We start from the raw sequence: 22,946 nt of genomic DNA on the forward strand, positions 1-22,946 counted from the left end.
TTGCCAAAATGGAAAATTCAGTAGACAGGTCGGAAGATAAATTTCCCAGAACACAGGACAAAACACAGAGACACAGAGGATGACGAACCCAGCCTAGGTCTACCACCTTAGTAACAGGCATGCTAGTTGGCAAATAAACCTAGAAAAATGTTTCTGATGGTGATAAAAGAAATGGGAGTTAAAACAATGAGATGGGTTTGTAAATCTGCTTAATCAACCAAAAAGTTGCTTAAGCAATTTTCAACAGTTTGTAATTGGCGGTGGAAACTGGCACAACCCTTTTGGGGAGCAACAGAATGCCAAGTATCATCAGTCATATCAGTCCTTAGCTTTGGCCCAGGTAACCTCACCGCTGAAAGTTTGTTCTAAGGTAATAGTTTAAAAAGAAGACATGTGGAATTCATGGAGATGTTCACTAGCGTGGTTTATTATGCTGCAAAATTATAAACAACCTAGATGTCCAGTAAAAGAACAAGCAAGAAAATTATAGGCCTTACAGGAGGCAAGCACGGAAAGGGGCCGTGATTAACGCACGGTACCAACAGGAGGCAGCACCCCTTTGCCTGAGGAGCGTAACTGCATCTAATTAAGGATACCTACACCAGAACCGGGAGGGAGCTGGAAAATGTACTTCACCGTTCGGTTGGTGAAATGGAGGAGGAATGTTTCTACTACTGCTAATTAATGAGCTTACTCTAGGAAGACTCAGTAAAACCTCAAGTTGCGCGCCCCTCCTCGCGGACCCGCAGCTCTCCCAGGCCGGGTCCGGGCTGCGGCTGCGGCTGCGCACTGCGGACCCTCTGCCGGCGGCGGGGGCCACGGCGCAGACCGCACCGGAAGCGCCGGGCCGGCCCGCCGGAGCTGAGATAGGGACGCCAGTGGCCCGACTCGCCCGGCTCGGCGGGCGCACCGCAGGCGGAGGCGGGGCCGAGGCGAGGAGGCGGGGCTGGGGTGGCGCGGGGGCGCGGCGAGGCTGTCCCCGCCCCGCACGCCGCTCTGCCCGGCGGCCTCCAGCGTGGGGAACCGGCGCCGGCGGCCTGGCCTCTGTGGGAGCGATTGGTGGGCGGACGCCCGCCTTCGCCTGCGTCGCTGCCTCCGCGCGGGCCGCCCTACCCGGGGATGTGAGGGGCGCAGCTCGGCCGGCGGGGCCCGGAGCGGCGCGGAAGCCGGCCGCAGACGGTAACGCGCTGGGCGGGCGCGGGCAGGGCTCCGGTTGCCCCGGCCGAGGCCGGGCTTGAGCGGCAGGAGCGCGTGCGGCGCTTTGGAGTCGGAGGCGGCCCGAGCTCCCGCACGGGTCAGTTGCCGTTGCGGTCCCGGGGCCCGGCAGAGCCGGGGAGGGTCGAGGGCCGGGAGGGGGCTGGGCCGGCGAGCGGGCGAGTAGCCGAAGACCCGGCGGCAGGTGCCGGCCCCCCTCTGAGATCCAACTCTCTCTCCCCAGCTCCACCTACTTTGGCCTGGACTCAGCCTCCCAGGGCTAAAAATATTGCGCGGAGGCTCCTGAGCGGAATAAGATCGCGCTAAATAGGGCACAACGCTGCAGAGGCGACAGAGCTCCTCAGCCCGAGGGCTGGAGGAAGACTCCTGAGCTGCCGCTCCCGCCGCCGCTCAGCCGGCAGCTAGCTGTCTCCCTCCGCCCAGCAGGCAAGTGCGGGCCGCGGGCGGTGGCGGAGGACACTGATTCTCTGAAGTTGCCCCACAGCCGAGCAGCTGTGCCTAGCTTCTCCCTACCCAGGTTATCTTTGACATCAATCACTGGTGGCTTCCGGGGGGTCCCCTAAATGTTCTGTAAGCAGAAGCTGAAAGTTACCCACACTGCAGGAGTCAGAGCTAACAGGGAGAGGACTCCTTATGTTAGAAACATAAGCTGTGGCTTCTTTTTTTATTCATTCTGCATTTCTGAATAAGAGACCAGCTGTGCCAGTCACTGTTTCTGGTGAGTACCAGTCTGATGCAAGCGGGCAGGGAGAAAGGCTTTCTTGTTAGTCTCTTGGGGCTTTGTCTATATTCTTTAAATCAAAATAGATACCAGTATATTCCTCTGAAATCAGAGGCACATGGCCAGGGAGCTTGGACACCCACGTCCTTTAACTGGCTGTGTCTTTCTTGTAGGCAAGCTCTGTGGGCAGCTGGTTATAATCAGGAAGTTGTATGGCGAACTCAGGAGTCACAGCTGGGAAGTTTTGTTTTCCGGGCGTGTTTTTTAATAGCATCTGCCTGGGAGAGAGCATCATCTCCACCCTAGGGGCAAAGCTGCTACCAGGACCAGGCAGGACCGGCCTCACATGTGCCTCTTACTAGTGCTTTCTGTGTCTCAGCCAAGAGAATGCGATCCAGGTTGGGTCAGGATCCGTAGCCAGTGTCGGGATTCGGTGCTTAGAAGCTTTCTTTTCTTTGGTGTTCTTCGGGAGCAGCCCTCAGGAACTCCTTGGGGCATTTGGTGGAAAGGCCACCAAAGGGATTTTTGCCTGCTGGAGCTACATGTGGTGTCCCTCCGGCCAGGTGTGTGTGGAGGCCAGTATGAAGCTGAAAAAGCAGGTGACAGTGTGTGGGGCTGCCATCTTCTGTGTGGCTGTCTTCTCACTCTACCTCATGCTGGATCGAGTGCAGCATGATCCCACCCGACACCAGAACGGTGGGAACTTCCCCCGGGTGAGTCATGCCTGATTGCTGATCTCTTCATACACAAATCATCTGGGATCGGGTTATTGCCCCAGCTGGAGAGTCATGTCAGCCCAGGGCAAGAACATTCCTTCCCAACAGGCAGATTTTCTAGAAACTCAAAGCTGAAAGCAGTGATGGCAAAAAGAAAGGAGGGAGGGAAAATGGCAATATGTACTGCTGCTCTGTCCGCCTGAATTATTGGCAGACATTGCTAATGGATTGCAGCATCCCTTCCCACTAAGCCCCAGTGCAGTCCTTGTCAGCACAATGCTCCTGAGAGGCAACGCCGATTGTTGAGAATAGGCATGGGAGGTGAAATCTTTGCCATCCATAAGCTAGAGAGTGAGGGTACTCCCAACCCAAGTGGACTGCAGTCTTCAGTAGTGATTCACACCTCTTCCCTTATCTGACCAGAGCAATCCAGCCCTGTAGGCTCATGGTCCTGCCTTTGGCTGGGGAGGGAAGGATCATAGTCAGGCCTCAGGTGGTGGGCCCCATGCAGAGATCCTTCTTGTGACATAAGGAGCTGGGAGTGATTGCTTTTTGGTTTTTTTGGCAGAGTCAAATTTCTGTGCTGCAGAACCGCATTGAACAGCTGGAGCAGCTGTTGGAGGAGAATCATGAGATCATCAGCCACATCAAGGACTCTGTGCTGGAGCTGACGGCCAACGTGGAGGGCCCACCTGCCCTGCTGCCATACTATATGTCCAATGGCTCCTGGGTGGTGCCACCAGAGCCCCGACCCAGCTTCTTCTCCATCTCCCCTCAAGACTGCCAATTTGCTTTGGGGGTCCGGGGCCAGAAGCCAGAGCTGCAGGTAAGAGTCAGAGCTGGCAGGGACCCACAGTGGCCATGGCTGGGGCACTGAGCTGCTCTCCTGCCTGGCAGATGCTGACTGTATCAGAGGAGTTACCATTTGACAACGTGGATGGCGGCGTGTGGAAGCAAGGCTTTGACATCTCTTATAGCCCGCACGACTGGGACACCGAAGACCTGCAGGTGTTTGTGGTCCCTCACTCTCACAATGACCCAGGTGAGGGCCCAGCAGACCCTGGGAGCCAGGGTGTGGAGTGGGCTTTCTTTTTTACTTTTTTTAATTTTTGTTGGAGTATAGTTGATTTAAAATGTTGTATTAGTTTCTGTTATACAGCAAAGTGAATCAGTTATACGTACACACATATACATTCTCTTTTAGATTCTTTTCCCATATAGGTGTTCTCAGAGTATTGAGTAGAGTTCCGTGTGCTGTACAGCAGGTCCTTATTAGTTATCTGTTTTATATATGGTAGTGTGTATATGTCAGTCCCAATCTCCCAATTTATCCCTCCCCCCTCTCCCCCCTGGTAGCCATAAGTTTGTTTTCTATATCTGTGACTCTATTTCAGTTTTGTAAGTAAGTTCATTTGTACCATTTTTTTAGATTCCACATGTAAGTGATATCATATGGTATTTGTCTTTCTCTGTCTGACTTACTTCACTCAGTATGACAATCTCTAGGTCCATCCAAGTTGCTGCAAATGGGATTTCTTTTTATGGCTGAGTAATATTCCTTTGTATATATGTACCACATCTTCTTTATCCACTCCTCTGCTGATGGACATTTAGGTTGCTTCCATGTCTTGGCTATTGTGAATAGTGCTGCAGTGAACATTGGGGTGCATGTATCTTTTTGAATTATGGTTTTCCCCGGATATATGCCTGGGAGTGGGATTGCTGGATCATATGGTAGTTCTATATTTAGTGTGGTTTTTTTTGCGGTACGTGGGCCTCTCACTGTTGTGGCCTCTCTCGTTGTGGGGCACAGGCTCCGGGCGCGTAGGCTCAGCGGCCATGGCTCACGGGCCCAGCCGCTCCGTGGTATGTGGGATCTCCCCAGACCGGGGCATGAACCCGCGTCCCCTGCATCGGCAGGCGGACTCCCAATCACTGCGCCACCAGGGAAGCCCTATATTTAGTTTTTTAAGGAACCTCCATACTGTTCTCCATAATGGTTGTACCAGTTTACATTCCCACTAACAGTGTAGGAGAATTCCCTTTTCTCCACACTCTCTCCAGCATTTATTATTTGTAGATTTTTTTGATGATGGCCATTCTTACCGGTGTGAGGTGTTACCTCATTGTAGTTTTGATTTGCGTTTCTCTACTAATTAACGATGTCCAGCATCTTTCATGTGCTTTTGGGCCATCTGTATGTCTTCTTTGGAGAAATGGCTATTTAGGTCTTCCGCCCATTTTTTCATTGGGTTCTTTTTTGATATTGAGCTCCATGAGCTGTTTGTATATTTTGGAGATTAATCCTTTGTCCGTTGCTTCATTTGCAAATATTTTCTCCCATTCTGAGGGTTGTCTTTTCGTCTTGTTTATGGTTTCCTTTGCTGTGCAAAAGCTTTTAAGTTTAATTAGGTCCCATTTGTTTATTTTTACTTTCATTACTCTAAGAGGTGGATCAAAAAAGATACTGTTGTGATTTATGTCAGAGTGTTCTGCCTATGTTTTACTCTAAGAGTTTTATAGTATCCAGCCTTACATTTAGGTCTTTAATCCATTTTGAGTTTATTTTTGTGTATGGTATTAGAGAGTGTTTTAATTTCATTCTTTTACATGTAGTTGTCCAGTTTTCCCAGCACCACTTATTGAAGAGACTGTCTTTTCTCCATTGTATATTCTTGCTTCCTTTGTCATAGATTAGTTGACCATAGGTACATGGGTTTATCTTCGGACTTTCTATCCTGTTTTATTGATCTATATTTCTGGTTTTGTGCCAGTGCCATACTGTTTTGATTACTGTAGCTTGTAATATAGTCAGAAGTCAGGGAGCCCGATTCCTCCAGGTCTGTTTTTCTTAAGATTGCTTTGTCTGGGGTGGGCTTCCTGATGGCAAAGGTAAGGGAGGGACGGTTGAAGAAGATGGTGGCATCCTCAGGGGACCCTATGTTGGCTTCCCAGGCTGGCTCAAGACCTTTGACAAGTACTACACAGAGCAGACACAGCACATTCTCAACAACATGGTGTCCAAGCTGCAAGAGGACCCCCGGCGGCGCTTCATCTGGGCGGAAGTCTCCTTCTTCGCCAAGTGGTGGGACAACATCAATGCCCAAAAGAGAGCAGCAGTCCGAAGGCCAGTGCCAGTTGGGGAGGCAGGAGGGCTATTCTCTGGGCCCTAGGATGGGTGTGAAGTCCTCTCCTGGAGCTGCAGGTGCCAAGGTGTCAGGGAGAGGCAGGGGGAACCTTGGCAGAGATGAGGAGTGATGGTAGAGGGGCCAGGAATGAGAAGGAAAGAACTGATTTGAGGGTCACTAGTGTTAGGAGAAATCAAAGTAGTGTGAGCACAGGGAAGAGAAAGCATAGGGCCTGGCCTCTGGAAGCGCAGACAGAGATCCAGGAATAAGCAGAGCCAGGACAGCATGGAGGTTGGCTGGAGAGAGAGGAGGGCGCATGTCTGTTGTCTTGGTCCTGGGTTTGGGTGAACTGGCTCAGTGAGGCCAGTACACACAGGTCCCGGCATCTGGTTGGCAGGACTGAGCAGAGGGTCTCTGCCCCAGGCTGAGTGTGAGTCCTTAACTCCAGGCTCGTGGGAAACGGGCAGCTGGAAATTGCAACAGGAGGCTGGGTAATGCCGGATGAGGCCAACTCCCACTACTTTGCATTGATTGACCAGCTCATTGAGGGACACCAGTGGCTGGAGAAAAACCTCGGTGAGTCCGGGCTCAGCAGTGGGAGTCTGTCCCCATAGCTGGGCCCAGAGGACAGCAGGGGGCTCTAAGGTGCAAGGATTGGCAGGGAGTGCTTCTTTTCTAGGCTAGTTCCACCAGCGTGGGTGTGGTGTGATGGCAAGACGGGATCTGGGGCCCCTGTGCCGGGAGACCAGGCCCTGAGGCATTCAGGCCTCTGGCTTCCATGCCCCTGCCCAGGTGCAACCCCGCGCTCAGGCTGGGCAGTGGACCCCTTTGGATACAGCCCCACCATGCCTTACCTGCTGCGCCGTGCCAACCTGACCAGCATGCTGATTCAGAGGGTACATTATGCTATCAAGAAGCACTTTGCTGCCACCCACAGCCTGGAGTTCATGTGGAGGCAGACCTGGGGTAAGGCCAGGTTGGGTGGAGGGGGGTCACAGCAGTGGTTCCCACTGGGAAAGGGCAGGGATATCAGAAATAAGACCCATCTGTCCTTTAGAGCAGACCAACAAACACTGGTGCAGACCGTCAGAAGCTCTCTCCTTCAGGTTAGGTGGGGATCACATTGATCTCTGGCCTCTGTGGAGCCTGCTGTCTGTCTCCTGGAGGAGCTGTGGGCTCTAGAGCCCTCCCTGTGTCCTGACCATTGGCCTGCATGTCCTCTGCAGCCTTAAGTCTAGTTCACGCCTTTAGCTGGAGCAGATCCCCTCCCACCCCCGGCATCCCTGTGCCCAGCTCCAGGGGCTGACTGCTTGGTGTGTTTTCTATAGATTCGGACTCCAGCACAGACATCTTCTGCCACATGATGCCTTTCTACAGCTATGACGTCCCCCATACATGTGGCCCGGATCCCAAGATCTGCTGCCAGTTTGATTTCAAGCGCTTGCCCGGGGGGCGCATCAACTGCCCTTGGAAGGTGCCACCCCGGGCTATCACAGAGACAAATGTCGCCGAGAGGTACTTGCTCCCAGACCTGGACTAGGTGTGGTGGTGTCATTTTCACTCTGCAGAGGAGTCAGGAGACCTGGCTTCTGGTCTGGACTCTGCTGCACGGGGGCTTCGGGTTCCACATTCATAAAATGGAGGTGGGCTCGGTTGGTGAGTTCAGGCCCACAGCCCTTGCAGTGACAGTTCCTTTACTGTGTTTTCCTGGAAAACTAGAGTGAGTGGCTCTAAGGAACCACCTTTTCCAGAATGGTTTTATTTTCCCAAATGAGTATGTTTTCCAGTGTCCTAACAAACTGTCGGAGCCAGTGGACTGACTGAGGCAAGTAATTCTCAGATTAGATCCAGTGCCTTACAACCTTCAGTCTGATATGCCTACATTAAGCTCAGGCCTCCTGCCTTGGCTTGAAGTCACCCGGGATCCTCAGTGCTCTGTGCACCCAGAATCCCATTCAGATGCACATTCTGTCCCGCCCAACAGCCTCCAGCCTCTGAGAAAACAGACCTGTTCCCTTTGAGAGAATCCTTAGGGACCCCAAAAGATGTTGCTGAAATTAGCTCCCCTGGGAAAAGGTGGATTAAGAGAGAGCTAAACAATTATTTAGCCAGAACTGGACTGGCCTTAAGAATATAACAAGTTGAACGGGTTTTCATGTTGCAATCCTCCGATTTCCATGATGTCCAAGAGGTGAAACATGTGACCAGAAGGAAAAGAAAGTGGTCTTTTGTTTCCAGAATCCAGAAATCTAAATGCTGATTCCAAGCAAGAATCTAGGGCTTTTAAGGCATGCTTTTTCTGAAAGCAGCATCTGTGATCTACAGATGCCAGGCCAGGTTTACAGAGAGCAAGTCATGGGAGATAACCTCATTTTCTCCTTTAAATTTATTTATTTTATTTTTGGCTGTGTTGGGTCTTCCGTGCTGTGCGCGGGCTTTTCTCTGGTTGTGGTGAGCAGGGGCTACTCTTCGTTGCGGTGCACGGGCTTTTCACTGCGGTGGCTTCTCTTGTCACAGAGCACGGGCTCTAGGTGCGCAGGCTTCAGTAGTTGTGGCACGGGGGCTCAGTAGTTGTGGCTCACGGGCTCTAGAGCACAGGCTCAGTAGTTGTGGCGCACGGGCTTAGTTGCTCCGCGGCATGTGGGATCTTCCCGGACCAGGGATTGAACCCGTGTTCCCTGCATTGGTAGGCGGATTCTTAACCACTGCGCCACCAGGGAAGCTCTCGTTTTCTCCTTTAAAGGGCTTATAAGGATGATAAGTTAGGGGAAGGTGGTATTTGAGAAGTCCTTTCTTGAGAGCAAAATGGAACAGAACAAGCTGCACTAGCATGGCTAAGTACATTAGTGGCTGGTTGAACTGTAACACCCATAACATGCCAATTACCAGGCTGGTCTAAAAAGAGAAAAAGGCTTTAATGCCACAGGTCTCTGTTTTTCTGTTGATTACATTAATGACTTGGATGAAAAAGGAAATAATAAATGTTTATGTAGAACAGTGCCAGGCACTGTTCTAAGTGCTTAACAAATATTAATTCACTCAGTTCATTGTAATTCTCATAATACTATGGCAGTAGGTACTGATGTTTTTCTCATTTTATAGAAACTGAGGCCCAGAGAGGTTAAGTAAGTTGTCCAAGGTCACACAGCTAGTGCATACAGTGCTAGTGTTGGTGTAGTCCAGTCCCCAAGTCCAGGCTCTTCAGTCTAGGGCTGTGCTGCATCACTAACTGGTGGCAAACAAAGCTGGAGTGTCAGAGTCAGGATCCCAAAAGATCTCAGTAGGTTGGGACGTGGGTTGAACCTAACCAGATAAGATTAGATAAATGTAAGGTTCTACCCTTAGCTTCAGCAGACAGAATAGGAAAGTTCAGGATGAGAAAATATCTTGCTGGGCCGCATGCACAGAAAACATGATCACTGATGTCAGCATGGTGGGGTGACAGTGGGGGCCGCCAGACATGCCTGTATAAGCACACACCGCTCCCACGGCAGCTCTGGCCAGACTAGGGGGTGTGGCCTGCCTCCCCCAAACTCCCATATTCAGCGCTGGGCCCCGCACTCTGGGATCCTGGCAGACGGGCTACTCAAGAGAACTGCTGGTGACTGGATTCTCAGCTGCTATGTAGGGACCAAATAGGGGGGCTGGGATTGCAGAGGCTGATGAGAAAGCGCAGGGGAATGCTTACACATCTTGGATATGTCTGAGAGACCATCATGGGGAAGGAGGACTGGTTTGTTCTTTGTGGTATCCAAGGGCAGAACTGGGGCCAGGGAATTGAAGCCATGCATCAGGAAGAACTCTCTAGTTGTTTGGAGAACACTGGGCTCCCTGGGACTGGGTTTCACCCCATGAGGTATCTACCCCCAAGCTGAGTGACTCTGTGACGAGGATGTATCAGAGGGCTCCTCTCAGGCTGGCTCTGCTGAGGATCCTATAATGTGAGACTCCATGTGGGGCCCGTCCCCCTTCCCACCTACAGGGCAGGCCTGCTCCTGGACCAGTACAGGAAGAAGTCCCGGCTCTTCCGAAGCAACGTCCTCCTGGTGCCGCTGGGCGATGACTTCCGATATGACAAGCCCCAGGAGTGGGATGCCCAGTTCTTCAACTACCAGCGGCTCTTCGACTTCCTTAACAGCAAGCCTGATCTCCACGTGCAGGTGTGAAGGGACACTCACCGGGGAGGGGGCCTCGGTGGTGCTGCAGCCCAGCCCTTCCTGTGAGGTTTCATGCTCCCCGCTACTGCTCCAAAGCAGGGGTTCATTCCCAACTCTGGGCATGGTTTCCCTTTTATGTCACAGTTCTTTCCCAGGTTCCTCAGCTTCTTGAGGCCCAGAAGGTAGGACATGGTGACTACTCTCTGCATAGGCAAACATCCTTGCCCCTAGCCTCCACTGCAGTACTGGGGGGCCGCAATTCCCAGAAGACTCTGGAACTGATGGAAGCGGTTTTTGGTGGTCCCCACAGGCCCAGTTTGGCACCCTCTCCGACTATTTTGATGCTCTATACAAGAGGACAGGGGTGGAGCCAGGGGCCCAGCCTCCAGGGTTTCCTGTGCTGAGCGGGGATTTCTTCTCCTACGCGGACCGGGAGGACCATTACTGGACAGGCTATTACACTTCGCGGCCTTTCTACAAGAGCTTGGACCGTGTCCTGGAAGCGCACCTGCGGTGAGACCTGCCCCCCCTTCCAGGCTGGAGGGATAGAGTAAGCCTTTGAGGTTTAAGGAGGGGCTGGATTGGCTCAGAAGGGACTAGAAGGGCATGGAGACCAAGACAAGTGGAGAAGGGGTGAAAGGAAGAGGAGTGGGCCTTGCAGAGTGAGGGTGGGCCCTAGGGAGCTGGATGGCAGGAGGCTGACTTCTCTCTCTGGGCAGGGGGGCAGAGATTCTGTACAGCCTGGCTGTGGCTCATGCCCGGCGCTCTGGAGTGGCCAGCCAGTACCCGCTCTCAAACTTCGCCCTTCTGACGGAAGCTCGGCGCACACTGGGACTCTTCCAGCACCACGACGCTATCACTGGCACTGCCAAGGAGGCAGTTGTTGTGGACTATGGGATCAGGTGGGAGCCCTCTCCTCTTCCCCATCAGCTCCATGCCTTGACCCGCTGTCCCAAAAGGGAGGATGCACCGGGCAGTCAGTGGGCAGGCCTGCCAAGGGCTCGCCCTGTTGGCAGGTGGACAGTGTCTCGGTGGTCACCTCTCCCATGGTCCCTCTCCTGCCCGCCCTCCCAGGCTTCTGCGCTCCCTTGTCAACCTGAAGCAGGTGATCATTAACGCAGCTCACTATCTGGTGCTGGGGGACAAGAAAAGCTACCGCTTTGACCCTGAGTCACCCTTCCTGCAAATGGTGAGCCCCGCTCCTGCACCTGCTCAGGGGGACCCTCTGGTGTGCAGTCCTGTGCCGAGAACTGTGGTGCAAGGGCATTGTCCTTCTTTTCCTTCCCAGTCCTGGAGTGAAAGCTCTGTGCCTGGCGCAGCTGCTGGTCCCCACCTGGGACACGTTTGGGGGGTGGGGGGAGGCGAGACTCCGAGTCAGGCCAAGCCCCATGATAGTTCTTTCTTCCCACCCACTTCATTCCAGGATGACACCCGCTTAAATCACGATGCCCTACCAGAGCGCACAGTGATCCAGCTGGATTCCTCACCCAGGTCAGCCGGGCTGGGCCAGGCGCAGAGGCAAAGCCCCTTCCTGGCTCTGGGCACCCTCCCACCCCCACCCTGCCGAACCACTGAGGGATTCTTGGCCTGGCCACTCTTCCTGCTTCCACTGCCCCCAGAGCAGTGGCCTCCTGGATGAGCCTACCTTCTGCTCACAGATACGTGGTGCTGTTCAACCCACTGGAGCAGGAGCGGCTCAGCGTGGTGTCCCTTCTGGTCAGCTCACCCCGGGTGCGGGTCCTTACAGAGGAGGGTCAGCCCCTGGCTGTGCAGGTCAGCGCGCACTGGAGCTCTGCCACTGACATGGTCCCTGACGTCTACCAGGTGAGGCGGGGGCTTGGCAGGTGGGGCCCGGCCTCGGCCCTCTGTGCTGATCCTTGGCCTCTCCCCGGACCCTCACACTGCCCACGGACACTGGCTTCCCACCCTCCTGCTTGCAGCCCTCTTACTCCCCAGGTTGGGGACCAGAGTCTTGGGGAGGGGGGTTGCCCAGAGGACAGTCACTCCTGGGCTTTGAGTCTGTCCTTGAAAGGAAGGAGAAGTTTCGTATAGTATGATAACAGTAAAAATGGCAGTTATGCTGCCCCATCGTTTGTTCATTCAACAAATATTTATTGAAAGCTTAACGTGTGTTTACCATCTCATAGTTTTCCAAATATCATTTGAGACTCATGAAAGTCTGACGAGGGGCAAGTAACATCACCTGTGCTTTGGGCGGAGGGCACCGAGGCCCCAGTGGGTGCAGGGACTTGCTCAGCCTCTCAGGGCCAGAACCCCAGACCTGCATCCAAGACTGACACCCATGCCGTGGCCCACGCTTCCTCACCCTTCCCGTGCCCGCAGGTGTCTGTGCCCGTCCGCCTGCCGGCTCTGGGCCTGGGCGTGCTGCAGCTGCAGCTGGGTCTGGACGGGCCCCGCACCCTGCCCTCCTCCGTGCGCGTCTACCTGCATGGGCGGCAGCTGTCCGTCAGCAGGCACGAGGCGTTCCCTCTACGCGTCATTGACTCTGGCACCAGTGACTTTGCCCTCAGCAACCGCTATATGCAGGTCTGGTTCTCAGGCCTCACCGGGCTCCTCAAGGTAAAGGGCCAGGGTGTGGGAGCCGGAGGAGGGCGCGCATGTCGGGGGGGTCGTGCAAGCTGCCTCCGGACCATGAGTGTGCTGCCACCTGACTAGTGGTGGACCCTGGAGCAGGCCGTCCGGGCCCCGAGCTGACAGCACAGGGAAGCAGGGCTGGGCTCCCTCCCGGGGGCGGGCCTGACACGTGGGCGTGGGGCCAGGGGTCAGGGCTGTGTCTCTCGGCAGAGCATCCGAAGGGTGGACGAGGAGCAGGAGCAGCGGGTGGGCATGGAGTTCCTCATCTATGGCACCCGCTCGTCCAAAGACAAGAGTGGAGCCTACCTCTTCCTGCCCGATGGCGAGGCCAAGGTAACTAGAGACACCTTGCAAACCCCAGCAGGCCCTGGAGGCCTCAGGAGCAGAGGGCAGGAAGAAGGGCACGGGCCTTCGTCCAGGGCGACCCTGCCTGCCAGGGTGCCTCGCCTGCACTGCCCCTGCGGGGGGTGGGAGACTGAGGAACGTTGCCTGGGAGCCTGGGCCTGGCTTGGCCAGGGGTCTCAGCCCAGAGCCTGCTGGGAACAAGTCCTCCTGCCTGACTGCGGGCCAGCATCTCCCTGCTTTGCTCTCTGTGCTGTGGGTTCAGCAGCCACCTGCTCTTTCCCCAGCCCTACGTCCCCAAGGACCCTCCTGTGCTGCGCATCACGGAAGGCCCTTTCTTCTCAGAGGTGGTGGCCTACTATGAGCACGTTCACCAGGTAGTCCGGCTTTATAACCTGCCAGGTGAGCCCTGCAGACAAGGAAGGTAGGGAAGGAGGTGCGGGCTCCGTGGGCTGTGATGTGCTCTTTCTTCTGCCTGTTGTCTAGTCATGCATCTGTTCCCAACAGACGTATCATTTGAGATGGGTCTGATTCTTAACTCTCTTGGAGTAGAGCTTGGCCAGAAATGCTGGGAATTGCCTGGGGCTTGGGCACAGCCTCTCCCAGCCCAGTCTCTCAGGCTGTGGCTCACGCCGCTCAGCCTCTCCCTTTGTCCTGTGCCCAGGGGTGGAGGGGCTGTCTCTGGACGTGTCATCCCTGGTGGACATCCGGGACTGCATCAACAAGGAGCTGGCCCTGCGCCTCCACACAGACATTGACAGCCAGGGCACCTTCTTCACGGACCTCAATGGCTTTCAGGTGATGCCTCAGGCCTGGGGCCCCAGAGACCCCATGGAACAGAACTTGGACTGTGTTTACTGCCCGCATCACAGGCCCTGGCAGGTGATCTGCTCAGACAGAGCAGGAGGAATCGGAGGCAAGACTGATCGGGGCCCAAATGGTGCCCGGATTCTCTTGATCTGCTGGCCTTGCCCCCGCAGGTGCAGCCCCGGCGGTATCGGAAGAAGCTGCCCCTGCAGGCCAACTTCTACCCCATGCCGGTCATGGCCTGCCTCCAGGACGCACAGAGCCGCCTCACGCTGCACGCTGCCCAGGCCCTGGGCGTCTCCAGCCTCCATGATGGTGAGGGGAGCAGGCGCTGTTCGGGGGGAGAGGGCAAGATCGTGAAGCCCATCCCCGCCACCGAGGCCCGTCCTCTCTGTGGGCCTCTCCATCTTTCCTGTCCATCAGTCACACACCAGCGGGAGGTGAAAGGAAGGCAGACACATGCCGTCACCCTCTCCCCTGGTGGAGGCAGCTGTGGAGGTGACTGGGGGTGGGTGCCCTGTTGGATCCCCTCAAGAAGCATCAGGGTATTGAAGCGTGATTCTTAGCTGAGGTGTGCAGCCAACTTCTCGTGACAGGGATGGCAGTAGGGACAGTTGGAAAAGTGTAGTCAGTGTTATAATGAAATATTTAGCAAAGGAGAAAGATACGTTCTGTCTTCCTACCAATGGTCATTAAAAGAGGGAATGACAAAAAAAAAAAGAGAGAATGACATTCTTAAGAATCAAAACGAGGCTTCCCTGGTGGTGCAGTGGTTAAGAATCCGCCTGCCAATGCAGGGGACACGGGTTCGAGCCCCGGTCTGGGAAGATCCCACATGCCGCGGAGCAGCTAAGCCCGTGTGCCACAACTGCTGAGCCTGTGCTCTAGAGCCTGTGAGCCACGGCTACTGAGCCTGTGCTCTAGATCCCGTGAGCCACAACTACTGAAGCCTGTGTGCCACAACTACTGAAGCCCACGTGCCTGGAGCCCGTGCTCCCAACAAGAGAAGCCACCGCAATGAGAAGCCCGCGCACCGCAACAAAGAGTAGCCCCCACTCGATGCAACTAGAGAAAACCCATGCGCAGTAACGAACACCCAACGCAGCCAAACATAAATAAATTAAATAAATAAATTAAAAAAAAAAAAGAATCAAAACGAGGACATGAGGAGACTGACCTGGAGCTGGTCACACTGGGCCAGCCCAGGTGGCTCCCATAGCCTCAGGGTAAAGTGAACAGTTTGCACTTTGGCCTCTGAGGCCTTCAGGTCGTCTGTCCTTGGGGCAGAGCCTTTGTGCAGGCCTGAGCCAAGAGTGCCCAGTCTAGGCTCTGCGGGGCCGGTGGTGAGCACAGTGGGGACCTGACTCCCTGCTGGAAGGCATGAGGCTCTGCTGCCCCTTTGCCCAGTATCACTCTGGTTGTAAAACTCTTAACTCAGCCCAGCATCCTCCCTTGGTCTCTGCCCTTCTGGAAAACAGTGCGCTAACAGGCGATTATTTTACATGCAAGGGGTCCACTTTAGGATTTGGGGTGCCTTTCTGTGGTTGCTCAGGGTAAAGACTGAGGAACTACGTAAGTCAGAATCGGCTGGGGTGATGGGAGTGCAGATAGAGCCGTCTGTATGGGCTTCTCTCAAGAGATTCTTGAAAAAAACAGATGCTGGGAAAAATCCTCATTCCAACATATGTCAGCTTTGAGTGAGTCCCTTCCCCAGGCATATTTTTATTTTATTTTATTTTTTAATTTGGCTGCGTTGGGTCTTCGTTGCTGCACACGGGCTTTCTCTAGCCGGGGCGAGTGGGGGCTACTCTTCGTCGCGGTGCACGGGCTTCTTATTGGGTGGCTTCTCTTGTTGCAGAGCATGGGCTCTAGGCATTGCCAGTTTCAGTAGTTGTGGCACACGGGCTCAGTAGCCCCGCAGCCTGTGGGATCTTCCTGGACCAGGGCTCAAACCCGTGTCCCCTGCATTGGCAGGCAGATTCTTAACCACTGTGCCATGAGGAATGTCCCCTCAGACATATTTTTAAAAGAAAGGAAAGGTTGGGGACTTCCCTGGAGGTCCAGTGGTTAAGACTCCGTGCTTCCAATGCAGGGGGCGTGGGTTCAATTCCTGGTGGGGGAACTAAGATCCCACATGCTGTGTGCGGTGCAGCCAAAAACAAAAAAAGCAAAGGATCCTCTGCTATCTCTTGTCTGCAGGGCAACCCCAAATAACACCTAATCTGAGCCTCTGCCTGATATGCCATCTGGCTGTCCTCTTGCTCCCTCCTTTTGACAGATGCGGCAGGCAGACCTGGAGTCTGCCCCCCACGTAGAACCAGGGCCGGAAGCGTGTGTTCCAGTCACAACAAAATCCGCCCCACCTGAGAAAACCTGCCCCGGGTCAGGGCCTCTGCAGCAGCTGCTGATGGCTGTTGTGTTTGCTGTTCACTTTGTTGTATGTGGCCAGCCTAGAGACGGTTCTCTGCCTGGGCACCCGGGCCAGCCCCCGCTCCTGAGCCACGGAGCACAGGCAGTGAACTGCCAGGGTCACAGTCCTTCACTCAGCCCCTTCCAGCTCTAGGTTCCATGGCGGCTTTGTGCCCTGAGTGACTCAGCTTCCAGCCAGTTCCCTGGGCTCTTCCCTCGGGGCTTTGGTGGGCTGCTGCTTCCAGAGGTCGGTGTCTGCTTGGGGGTGAGACAGGCAGGCTGGGGGCTCACAGCTAACTTCCCTAGGCCAGCTGGAGGTGATCTTGGACCGGCGACTAATGCAGGACGACAACCGAGGCCTGGGCCAAGGGCTCAAGGACAACAAGAGAACCTGCAACCATTTCCGTCTCCTGTTGGAACGGCGAACCCTGGGCAGGGAGGTAAGTTCTGGGCCTCCCCCTAGGGAGCCAGGTCAGGCTAGGCCCCGTGGGTGGCCCTGGGGTTCCAGCCTAGGGCTTGGGGAGCGTATTAGAGGTGGGCAAGGGTAGCAAGAGTAGGGCCTGATTCCCGGGTTGGCGGGGAAGCGAGTCTGATGCTTTGCTGCTCCATCTCATGCAGCCTGGCACCTCCCTCTCCACGGCACCCTGTCGCCTGTGCCCTCCTTGTGCTCATCTCCCACCTTCCCACCCCCGCCCCTGTGTCCTCTAACCTGCTCTGCTCCTGCCCTGCTCATCTCATGGCTTTCTTTGCCCCCACCAGCCTGGCTTTTTCTCCAAACTGGCAGCCATGTTTAGGGGCTTGATCTTTCACAGCAGCAGGAGCGGGCACCGAGAGGTAAGGGCCAGCGATGGGGTGTTGAACTAGTGTTAGTTATTTGTAGCTGGAGTTGGAGCTGGCGGATGGCAGAGCCCGCTGCTCCATCTCCCTGTCTGGGGCTCAGTCACTCACTCATCAAATAGCTGCTGGGCACCCGCTATGCTGTAAGGACTGAGAGGGCCGCAAATGCATAAGATACTGCCTCAGAGCTCTAGGAATTGACTCGTGAGTATGGGTGGGGGCCAAGTTATGTGTGTGAAAATGCAAGGTCGAAAAGAGGTATGTCCACTGGTCCTGAGGAGTGAGAGAACATAGTGGGCCAAGGGGATCAAGGACAGCTTCCTGGAGGAGATGTCATCCACGCACGTCTTTGATGAATGGGGGTCTGCCCTACACACTTGAACCGAGGCACAGGGTGGGAGGCAGGAAGGAACGTGAATGGGAAGAGCCGTGAGTTCACTCAGCTAGACCAGAGCCGCCTGTGCAGTGTGACAGCCACTAGCCACCTGTGGCCACTTAAACGTATTAAGACAAAACACAATAACCAATTTGATTCTTCATTCAAACTGGCCACATTTCAAGTGGCTCAGTGGCCACAAGTGGTTAGTAGCTGCTGTGCTAGTGCAGATATAGCATATTTCCCTGATTGCAGAAAGTTCTAGTGGCCAGTGCTGGGCTGCCATGGGGGTAGGTCGGGGCAGACTGTAGTGGGCCTTCAGTGCCTGGCGAAGAGTCTGGACTTCCTCCTGGAGGCCAGTGAGGGATCTGAGCTGGGAGAACACTGTTGGGACTTTGCCCTAAGCATGTCACTCCCACAGCAGGGACTCAGGGGGATCTTCAGGGAGACCGGAGGCAGGGGTGACAGCTTAAAGGCTGTTCAAGCAGGACATTTTGGTGGCTTGAAATGAGCCACGGGAGGGAGAAGCCGGCGATGGGCGTGAGGACGCTGCCGAGGTGGGAACGGAGATCGTGGCTGAGGGAAGTGCGAGATTCTGGACAGTAGGAAGGCGAGTGGTGCTAAGAGCAGAAATCCAGAATATGGAAGAGTAGCCGCTGTGGAGGAAAGTCCAGCTTAGGCCTGTGAGTGTGACGTCTAGGTCAGCCATCTAAGGAGTAGTCCTCAGTCAGCACAGCTGTGGGGACTGCCGGGCCCGAGCATCAGGGCTGGTGCTGTGGATACGGGGTCGAGCTTGAAGCTGCAGGGTTGCCCCAGAGACTTTCTCCATCAGAGGCCCATCCTCCATGGTGAAGCATCCGTCTGTCTGTCTTCCCTTCTTCTCACTGCACTGAGAATCTCTATGTGACAGGAGATGTTGCTGATGGGAGTGTGTGACTCACGATGGTGTTGTGGGAGCAGAAAGCCTCCATAGTTAGAGGAGCGCTGGCCTGGTGAGGTAGCCCTTCCTAAGCTGTGTGAGGTGGGAAGTGACCGCATTTGAAGAGTCCTGGAGTCAGGCACCCCTTGTATCCAGACACATCAGGGAAGCTCTCTCCAAAGAAACCGACCTGGACGTGCTGTTACCCTCCTGCTGCCCCCGCTCCACTTCCTCACCCACGTCTCGGGCCAATCTTCCAGGTCCAAGATGGCCCCTCTACCAGCTACCCGTCCCTCCTCAGTCACCTGACTTCCATGTACCTGAACACCCCTGTGCTCGCCCTGCCCGTGGCCAAGAGGCAGCCCCCAGGCCCTGCTCTGTGCTCATTTCGTCCTCTGGCCTCCTCTCTGCCCTGTGACTTCCACCTGCTCAACCTGCGGACGCTCCAGGCAGAGGTGAGTGTCCCGCTCAGTGCTGACCCTTGGGGCGAACCCTGCCCTCCTCGCCCAGACTCCTCCCCGTCCCAGCCCTGCCTGCCGGGCAGAGGCGCTGCTACACCTGTGAGCCCTGCAGAGACCCCCCCCTCTCCCCGCTGCCCTGTGGTCTGTTACCAGGATGATAGCTTGCCCTCAGCCGAAACTGCGCTCCTCTTACACCGCAAGGGTTTTGACTGTGGCCTCGAGGCCAAGAACTTGGGCTTCAACTGCACCACAAGCCAAGGCAAGGTGAGCAGGGCCCAGGTGCGGGAAGGGAGAGGAGGGCAGGGAAACAGAGCACTGGGGATGGCAAGCTAAGAGCTTGGTGAGGCGGCAGTGAGGCTGGGCAGCAAGGGGGGAGGTGGCATGGTTATTCTGGGGCTTTACGGAGAGCAAGGGAGAAGCTGTTGACATGTGTTTTCAAAGCCTCTGAGGCCTGGCAGCGGCCAGTTCCAGACAAGGTGTCCAGGTGGAGAACTTCTGTTTCATGTGTATGGACCTCTATCAAACAAATGGAAACACCAGGAGTTAAAAACTAAAAGCCATCATACTCTGTTCATTGTTTAAGCCAGCAAAGGCTGGCACTGATAAATGCCTCCGTGTGCTGGGCACCAGTGATTCAGAAGTGAATCAAGACATGATCTCTGCTGGGAGTTCCCTGGCGGTCCAGTGGTTAGGACTCAGTGATTTCACTGCCTTGGGCCAGGTTCAATCCCTGGTCGGGGAACTAGGATCCCGTAAACCGCATGGCACGGCCAAAAAAAAAAAAAAGACATGGTCCCTCTCCTCAAAGAGCTCACAGCTCAGTGCAGCAGTTCCTACCCTAAGGTCTGTGGACAGCCTTCAAGGTTGCACAGGCTCACCTGTGTATGTAGGCACCTTGCTGCGGAGAGGCCCATAGCTTCTGTGAGATTCATACAAGTTATATAGAGGAAGAGCAGCAGCATCTGGTGTGTCAGCTCCCAGCACTGCCCTGCGCCTTCTCTCCTCCCCACAGGTGGCCCTGGGGAGCCTCTTCCGTGGCTTGGATGTGGTTTTCCTGCAGCCAACCTCCTTGACATTGCTGTACCCCCTGGCCTCGCCCTCCAACAGCACTGACATCTATTTGGAGCCCATGGAGATCGCCACCTTTCGCCTCCGCCTGGGCTAAGGCTTCTTGTGGCCTGAAGAGAAAGTTCATCCACAGAGACGGCCTTTTCACATAAGATCGGGTTGAACATGCCACCCTGGGTCTCCTGTCCTGATCTACCTCTCAGAACTGTGACAGACTGGGCTCTGCCCTCATTTTCTCTTTATCGTTGCTTCTGTGTTCAGGGGCAACCCACAGCCCAGCATTGGGTGGTTAGGGCAGGCGCCAGTGAGTTGTAGGAGAGAAGGCCCTTGGTCAGAGTGGGCGGTGCCAGGCTCTGCTTTGGGTTGTGCGTGTCCACCTAGTCGGGTGCAGGCTCAAGCACCCATTCTTTCCCCTGAATGGGATGGAGGAGAAGCAGGGGAGCCTGAGTGGGTAATAGCCCAGCATCAGGGTCACAGTAGTCAAGAGCTGGCTCTCAGGGAGTCCTGTGGTTGTGTAAGGGCTACGTGTCCTGGTGTGACAGGCAGGAACAGAGCGCTGCCAGGAGGAGGGGGCTGGGGACCGCGAGTTAGCAGTGGGGTGGAGGAGTAGCAGGAATCGCTGCTTTCTGTGACGGCTCCACTCTTAGTGCTCCCTGACCCTCACGCCCTGGCCAGGCGCTGCAGTGTGGCAGGAAGGACTCGTGAAGACTGTCATGACCGGAGCTCATGGGACACTTCAGGTACCAAAACCCCATCTCAGACTGGGCACTTGGTCTGTGTGTTGATTTGTGGAATGGTGGCAGAGGCCACCCTACTTGACTCCTCTTTGGTTCCTGCACTCTGTACACCACTGTCCCGAAGAGCTGCTTCCCATCATGGGGGCGTTAGATTGGGCATATTTCCTTTCCCTGGAAAGAAAGTGAAGCCTCCAGCTTGCGGTGGGCAACTCGAGAAAGCTTTCGTCATCGTTCCTACAGTCAGCCCTGAAGCTTCGCCTTGGTCATCCTTCCACAGAAGTACTCACTTCCTGGTGCGGGGACTAGGGAGATGCACACTGAGTTAGGAGGCACCGTGGCTGCTCATTAGCCTTCACTGCAGCTGCGACTATTAGAGAAAAATTTATGATCGTCTCTAGAGATGCTGAAACGATATTCGGTAAAATTGAAAATCTATCCCTTATTAAGCTCTTAGTAAGTTAAGATTTCAAAGAAACATCCTAACCTAGACAAAGGTGTCTCTATCTGAAGCCAACAGTCAGTGGCCTTCTAAAGAGTCATATACCACCGGCATTCCCAGTAAAGTCAGAAATTAGTCAAGGACATACTGTTATTTAGCTGTGTTCTGGCACTACTAAACCCCTGCAGTGTGGCAGATAAGAGAGATGAGGGAGGGTTACAGAACGCCCGACCTGTACAATCCAACAGGATCAGCTGAAGACCTTAACCGAGCAAACAAGGCACATCACGTTTCTATAAAGATTCTGGTTCTCTCCAGATCAGCTCATACATTCAATGTATTCCAGTAAGATTGGATACTTTTTGGAATTTAATGGGTTCCAACGTTCATTTGGAAGAGTAAATGTGTGAGAATACCAAGAAAATTCTGAATGACGGTGAGTCCGGGACGGTGGTGCTCAGGTGGGTAAAAGACACTTGTCCTACGAGATTTCCCAGGGGACTCTCGACCGACCATGAGTTCAGTCAGAGTGACCTGGAGTGGGATCAGACTGCTGGACCCAAAGGGAGAGCCTAGCATCAGACCCAGGTGTGAGGGGATTTGGTACAGGACCCAAGGAGTATTTTAAGTGGGAAAAAGATGGACTATTTAATAAAGAGTACTTTAAGATAACTGCCTATCTATTAAAGTAAGAGTTCTCTACCTCACAGTTTCCACAAAAATTAGCTCTAGAGAGAAAAAACAAAAAAATTACAGAATTACTGAGGAAAATATAGGATATTTTTATACCTTCGGTGTGGGAAGGTCTTTTCTAAACAACATGAAACCTAAAAGATATAATAAGGGAGAAGATAAACAGATTTTACCACCAAAAATATATTGAAAGTTTGCATATGATGGAAACCACCAAGGTTAAAACACAAATGACAGATTTGGGAGAAAATATTTGCAGCGCTTCAAAAATTGGTGAGTACAGTTACTTTAGGAGAATAGCTTGCTTTGGGCTCCTTGGAGCAAGTCACTGGGGCCTGCTAAGCAGCAACCTAAAGATTCAGCAGTGACCAGCTGAGTTCTTCCAGGTCATCCAAGGGCGTTGCTGCCAGCAGCAGGCCAGGGCGCATGGAATCCTGTCTACATCATAGTGAAAGAATGAAGTTCATCAGTGTGAAGTGCTTAGCACAGTGCCTGGTACATATAAGAGCTCAGTAAATATGAAGTATAATCATATTAGTAAAGGATTCTAAGCGGTTACACTATAGCAGGCGTTATTTGCAAGTATAATGTAATTTGTAATCAAATGATAAGGGAGAATCTGTGAACCCCCGAGGAAATTAGCAGAATAAAGGCTGTTCTCTCTGGAGGTCTTAGATGTGCAGTGAAGTTATTCATCTGCCAGGAACTGAAATGTTTACTCCTACACACTGGCCTTTTAGAACTCCATAAGGCAGCATTGCTCAAGGTGTGGTCCAGAATCACCAGAATTCCTTGTTGAAAGTCCAGCTTCCTGGCCTGCCCTGACTGGGGCTCCTCCTTCAGCCCGCAGGCTGAAATGGGCATCTGTGCGGCAGAGCCACGGATCCCAGAGACCGACCTGTAACAAGAGCAAAAACCAAAACCCTTCCTTAGTGCACGAGAGGAGAGACGGATTCCTTAGCAGAACGTATTGGACCAGTCTCTGGGAGGAGGGGCCAAAGAATCTGCATTCTTAACAAGCTCCCAGGTGAGTCTTCTGCACATGTAATTTGGAAAGGGGCCTACTATTTTAAGGCTAGCGGCAACCCTTTCCCACGGGGCTCTGGCCCTGAGGCCTCACAGTTCTGAGGGTTACATCAAAACCGGAACCGGATCCCTTATATGTACTTGAGAAAGTGTTTGCAGTTCAGGAAAGTGGATTACTTGTGCTTGATTGAAATTTTTTGAATATACTTTTCAGCTTCCATTTCTTAAAGGACACTCAGTTTTACAGTTATTTAGATCCCATTTGTTGCAAGTATTATTGTCTTATGAACTCTGATAACT

General features: G+C 54.0%; 1 protein-coding gene across 12 annotated transcripts; it reads left to right on the plus strand.

Moving 5' to 3' along the window:
- The first annotated feature begins 997 nt into the window (after positions 1 to 997).
- Positions 998 to 22,287, plus strand: MAN2A2 (mannosidase alpha class 2A member 2). 12 transcript variants are annotated; one of them, XM_027089335.1, is made up of 25 exons: positions 998 to 1,294; positions 1,439 to 1,641; positions 2,500 to 2,649; positions 3,221 to 3,478; positions 3,550 to 3,694; positions 5,608 to 5,779; positions 6,229 to 6,356; positions 6,573 to 6,746; positions 7,109 to 7,295; positions 9,763 to 9,940; positions 10,248 to 10,450; positions 10,657 to 10,839; positions 11,012 to 11,126; positions 11,361 to 11,428; positions 11,596 to 11,761; positions 12,281 to 12,517; positions 12,743 to 12,865; positions 13,162 to 13,276; positions 13,539 to 13,672; positions 13,855 to 13,996; positions 16,397 to 16,530; positions 16,850 to 16,924; positions 18,483 to 18,677; positions 18,837 to 18,947; positions 19,696 to 22,287. In XM_027089335.1, exons 3-25 carry the CDS (start codon positions 2,518 to 2,520, stop codon positions 19,846 to 19,848), a joined length of 3,528 nt encoding a protein of 1,175 aa, XP_026945136.1. In that variant the 5' UTR covers positions 998 to 1,294; positions 1,439 to 1,641; positions 2,500 to 2,517; the 3' UTR covers positions 19,849 to 22,287. The 12 variants fall into 12 exon arrangements, 11 of the variants coding, with proteins under 11 accessions (XP_026945136.1, XP_026945137.1, XP_026945142.1 ...); XM_027089336.1 differs by having other exon boundaries at positions 998 to 1,179; XM_027089337.1 differs by lacking the exons at positions 998 to 1,294; positions 1,439 to 1,641 and adding an exon at positions 1,656 to 1,933.
- Positions 22,288 to 22,946: the final 659 nt, after the last annotated feature.

The sequence above is a fragment of the Aethalodelphis obliquidens genome, unplaced genomic scaffold (assembly GCF_003676395.1).
Source record: "Aethalodelphis obliquidens isolate GAN/ISIS:26980383/991018 unplaced genomic scaffold, ASM367639v1 scaffold65, whole genome shotgun sequence".
Classification (NCBI taxonomy): Eukaryota; Metazoa; Chordata; class Mammalia; order Artiodactyla; family Delphinidae; genus Aethalodelphis; species Aethalodelphis obliquidens.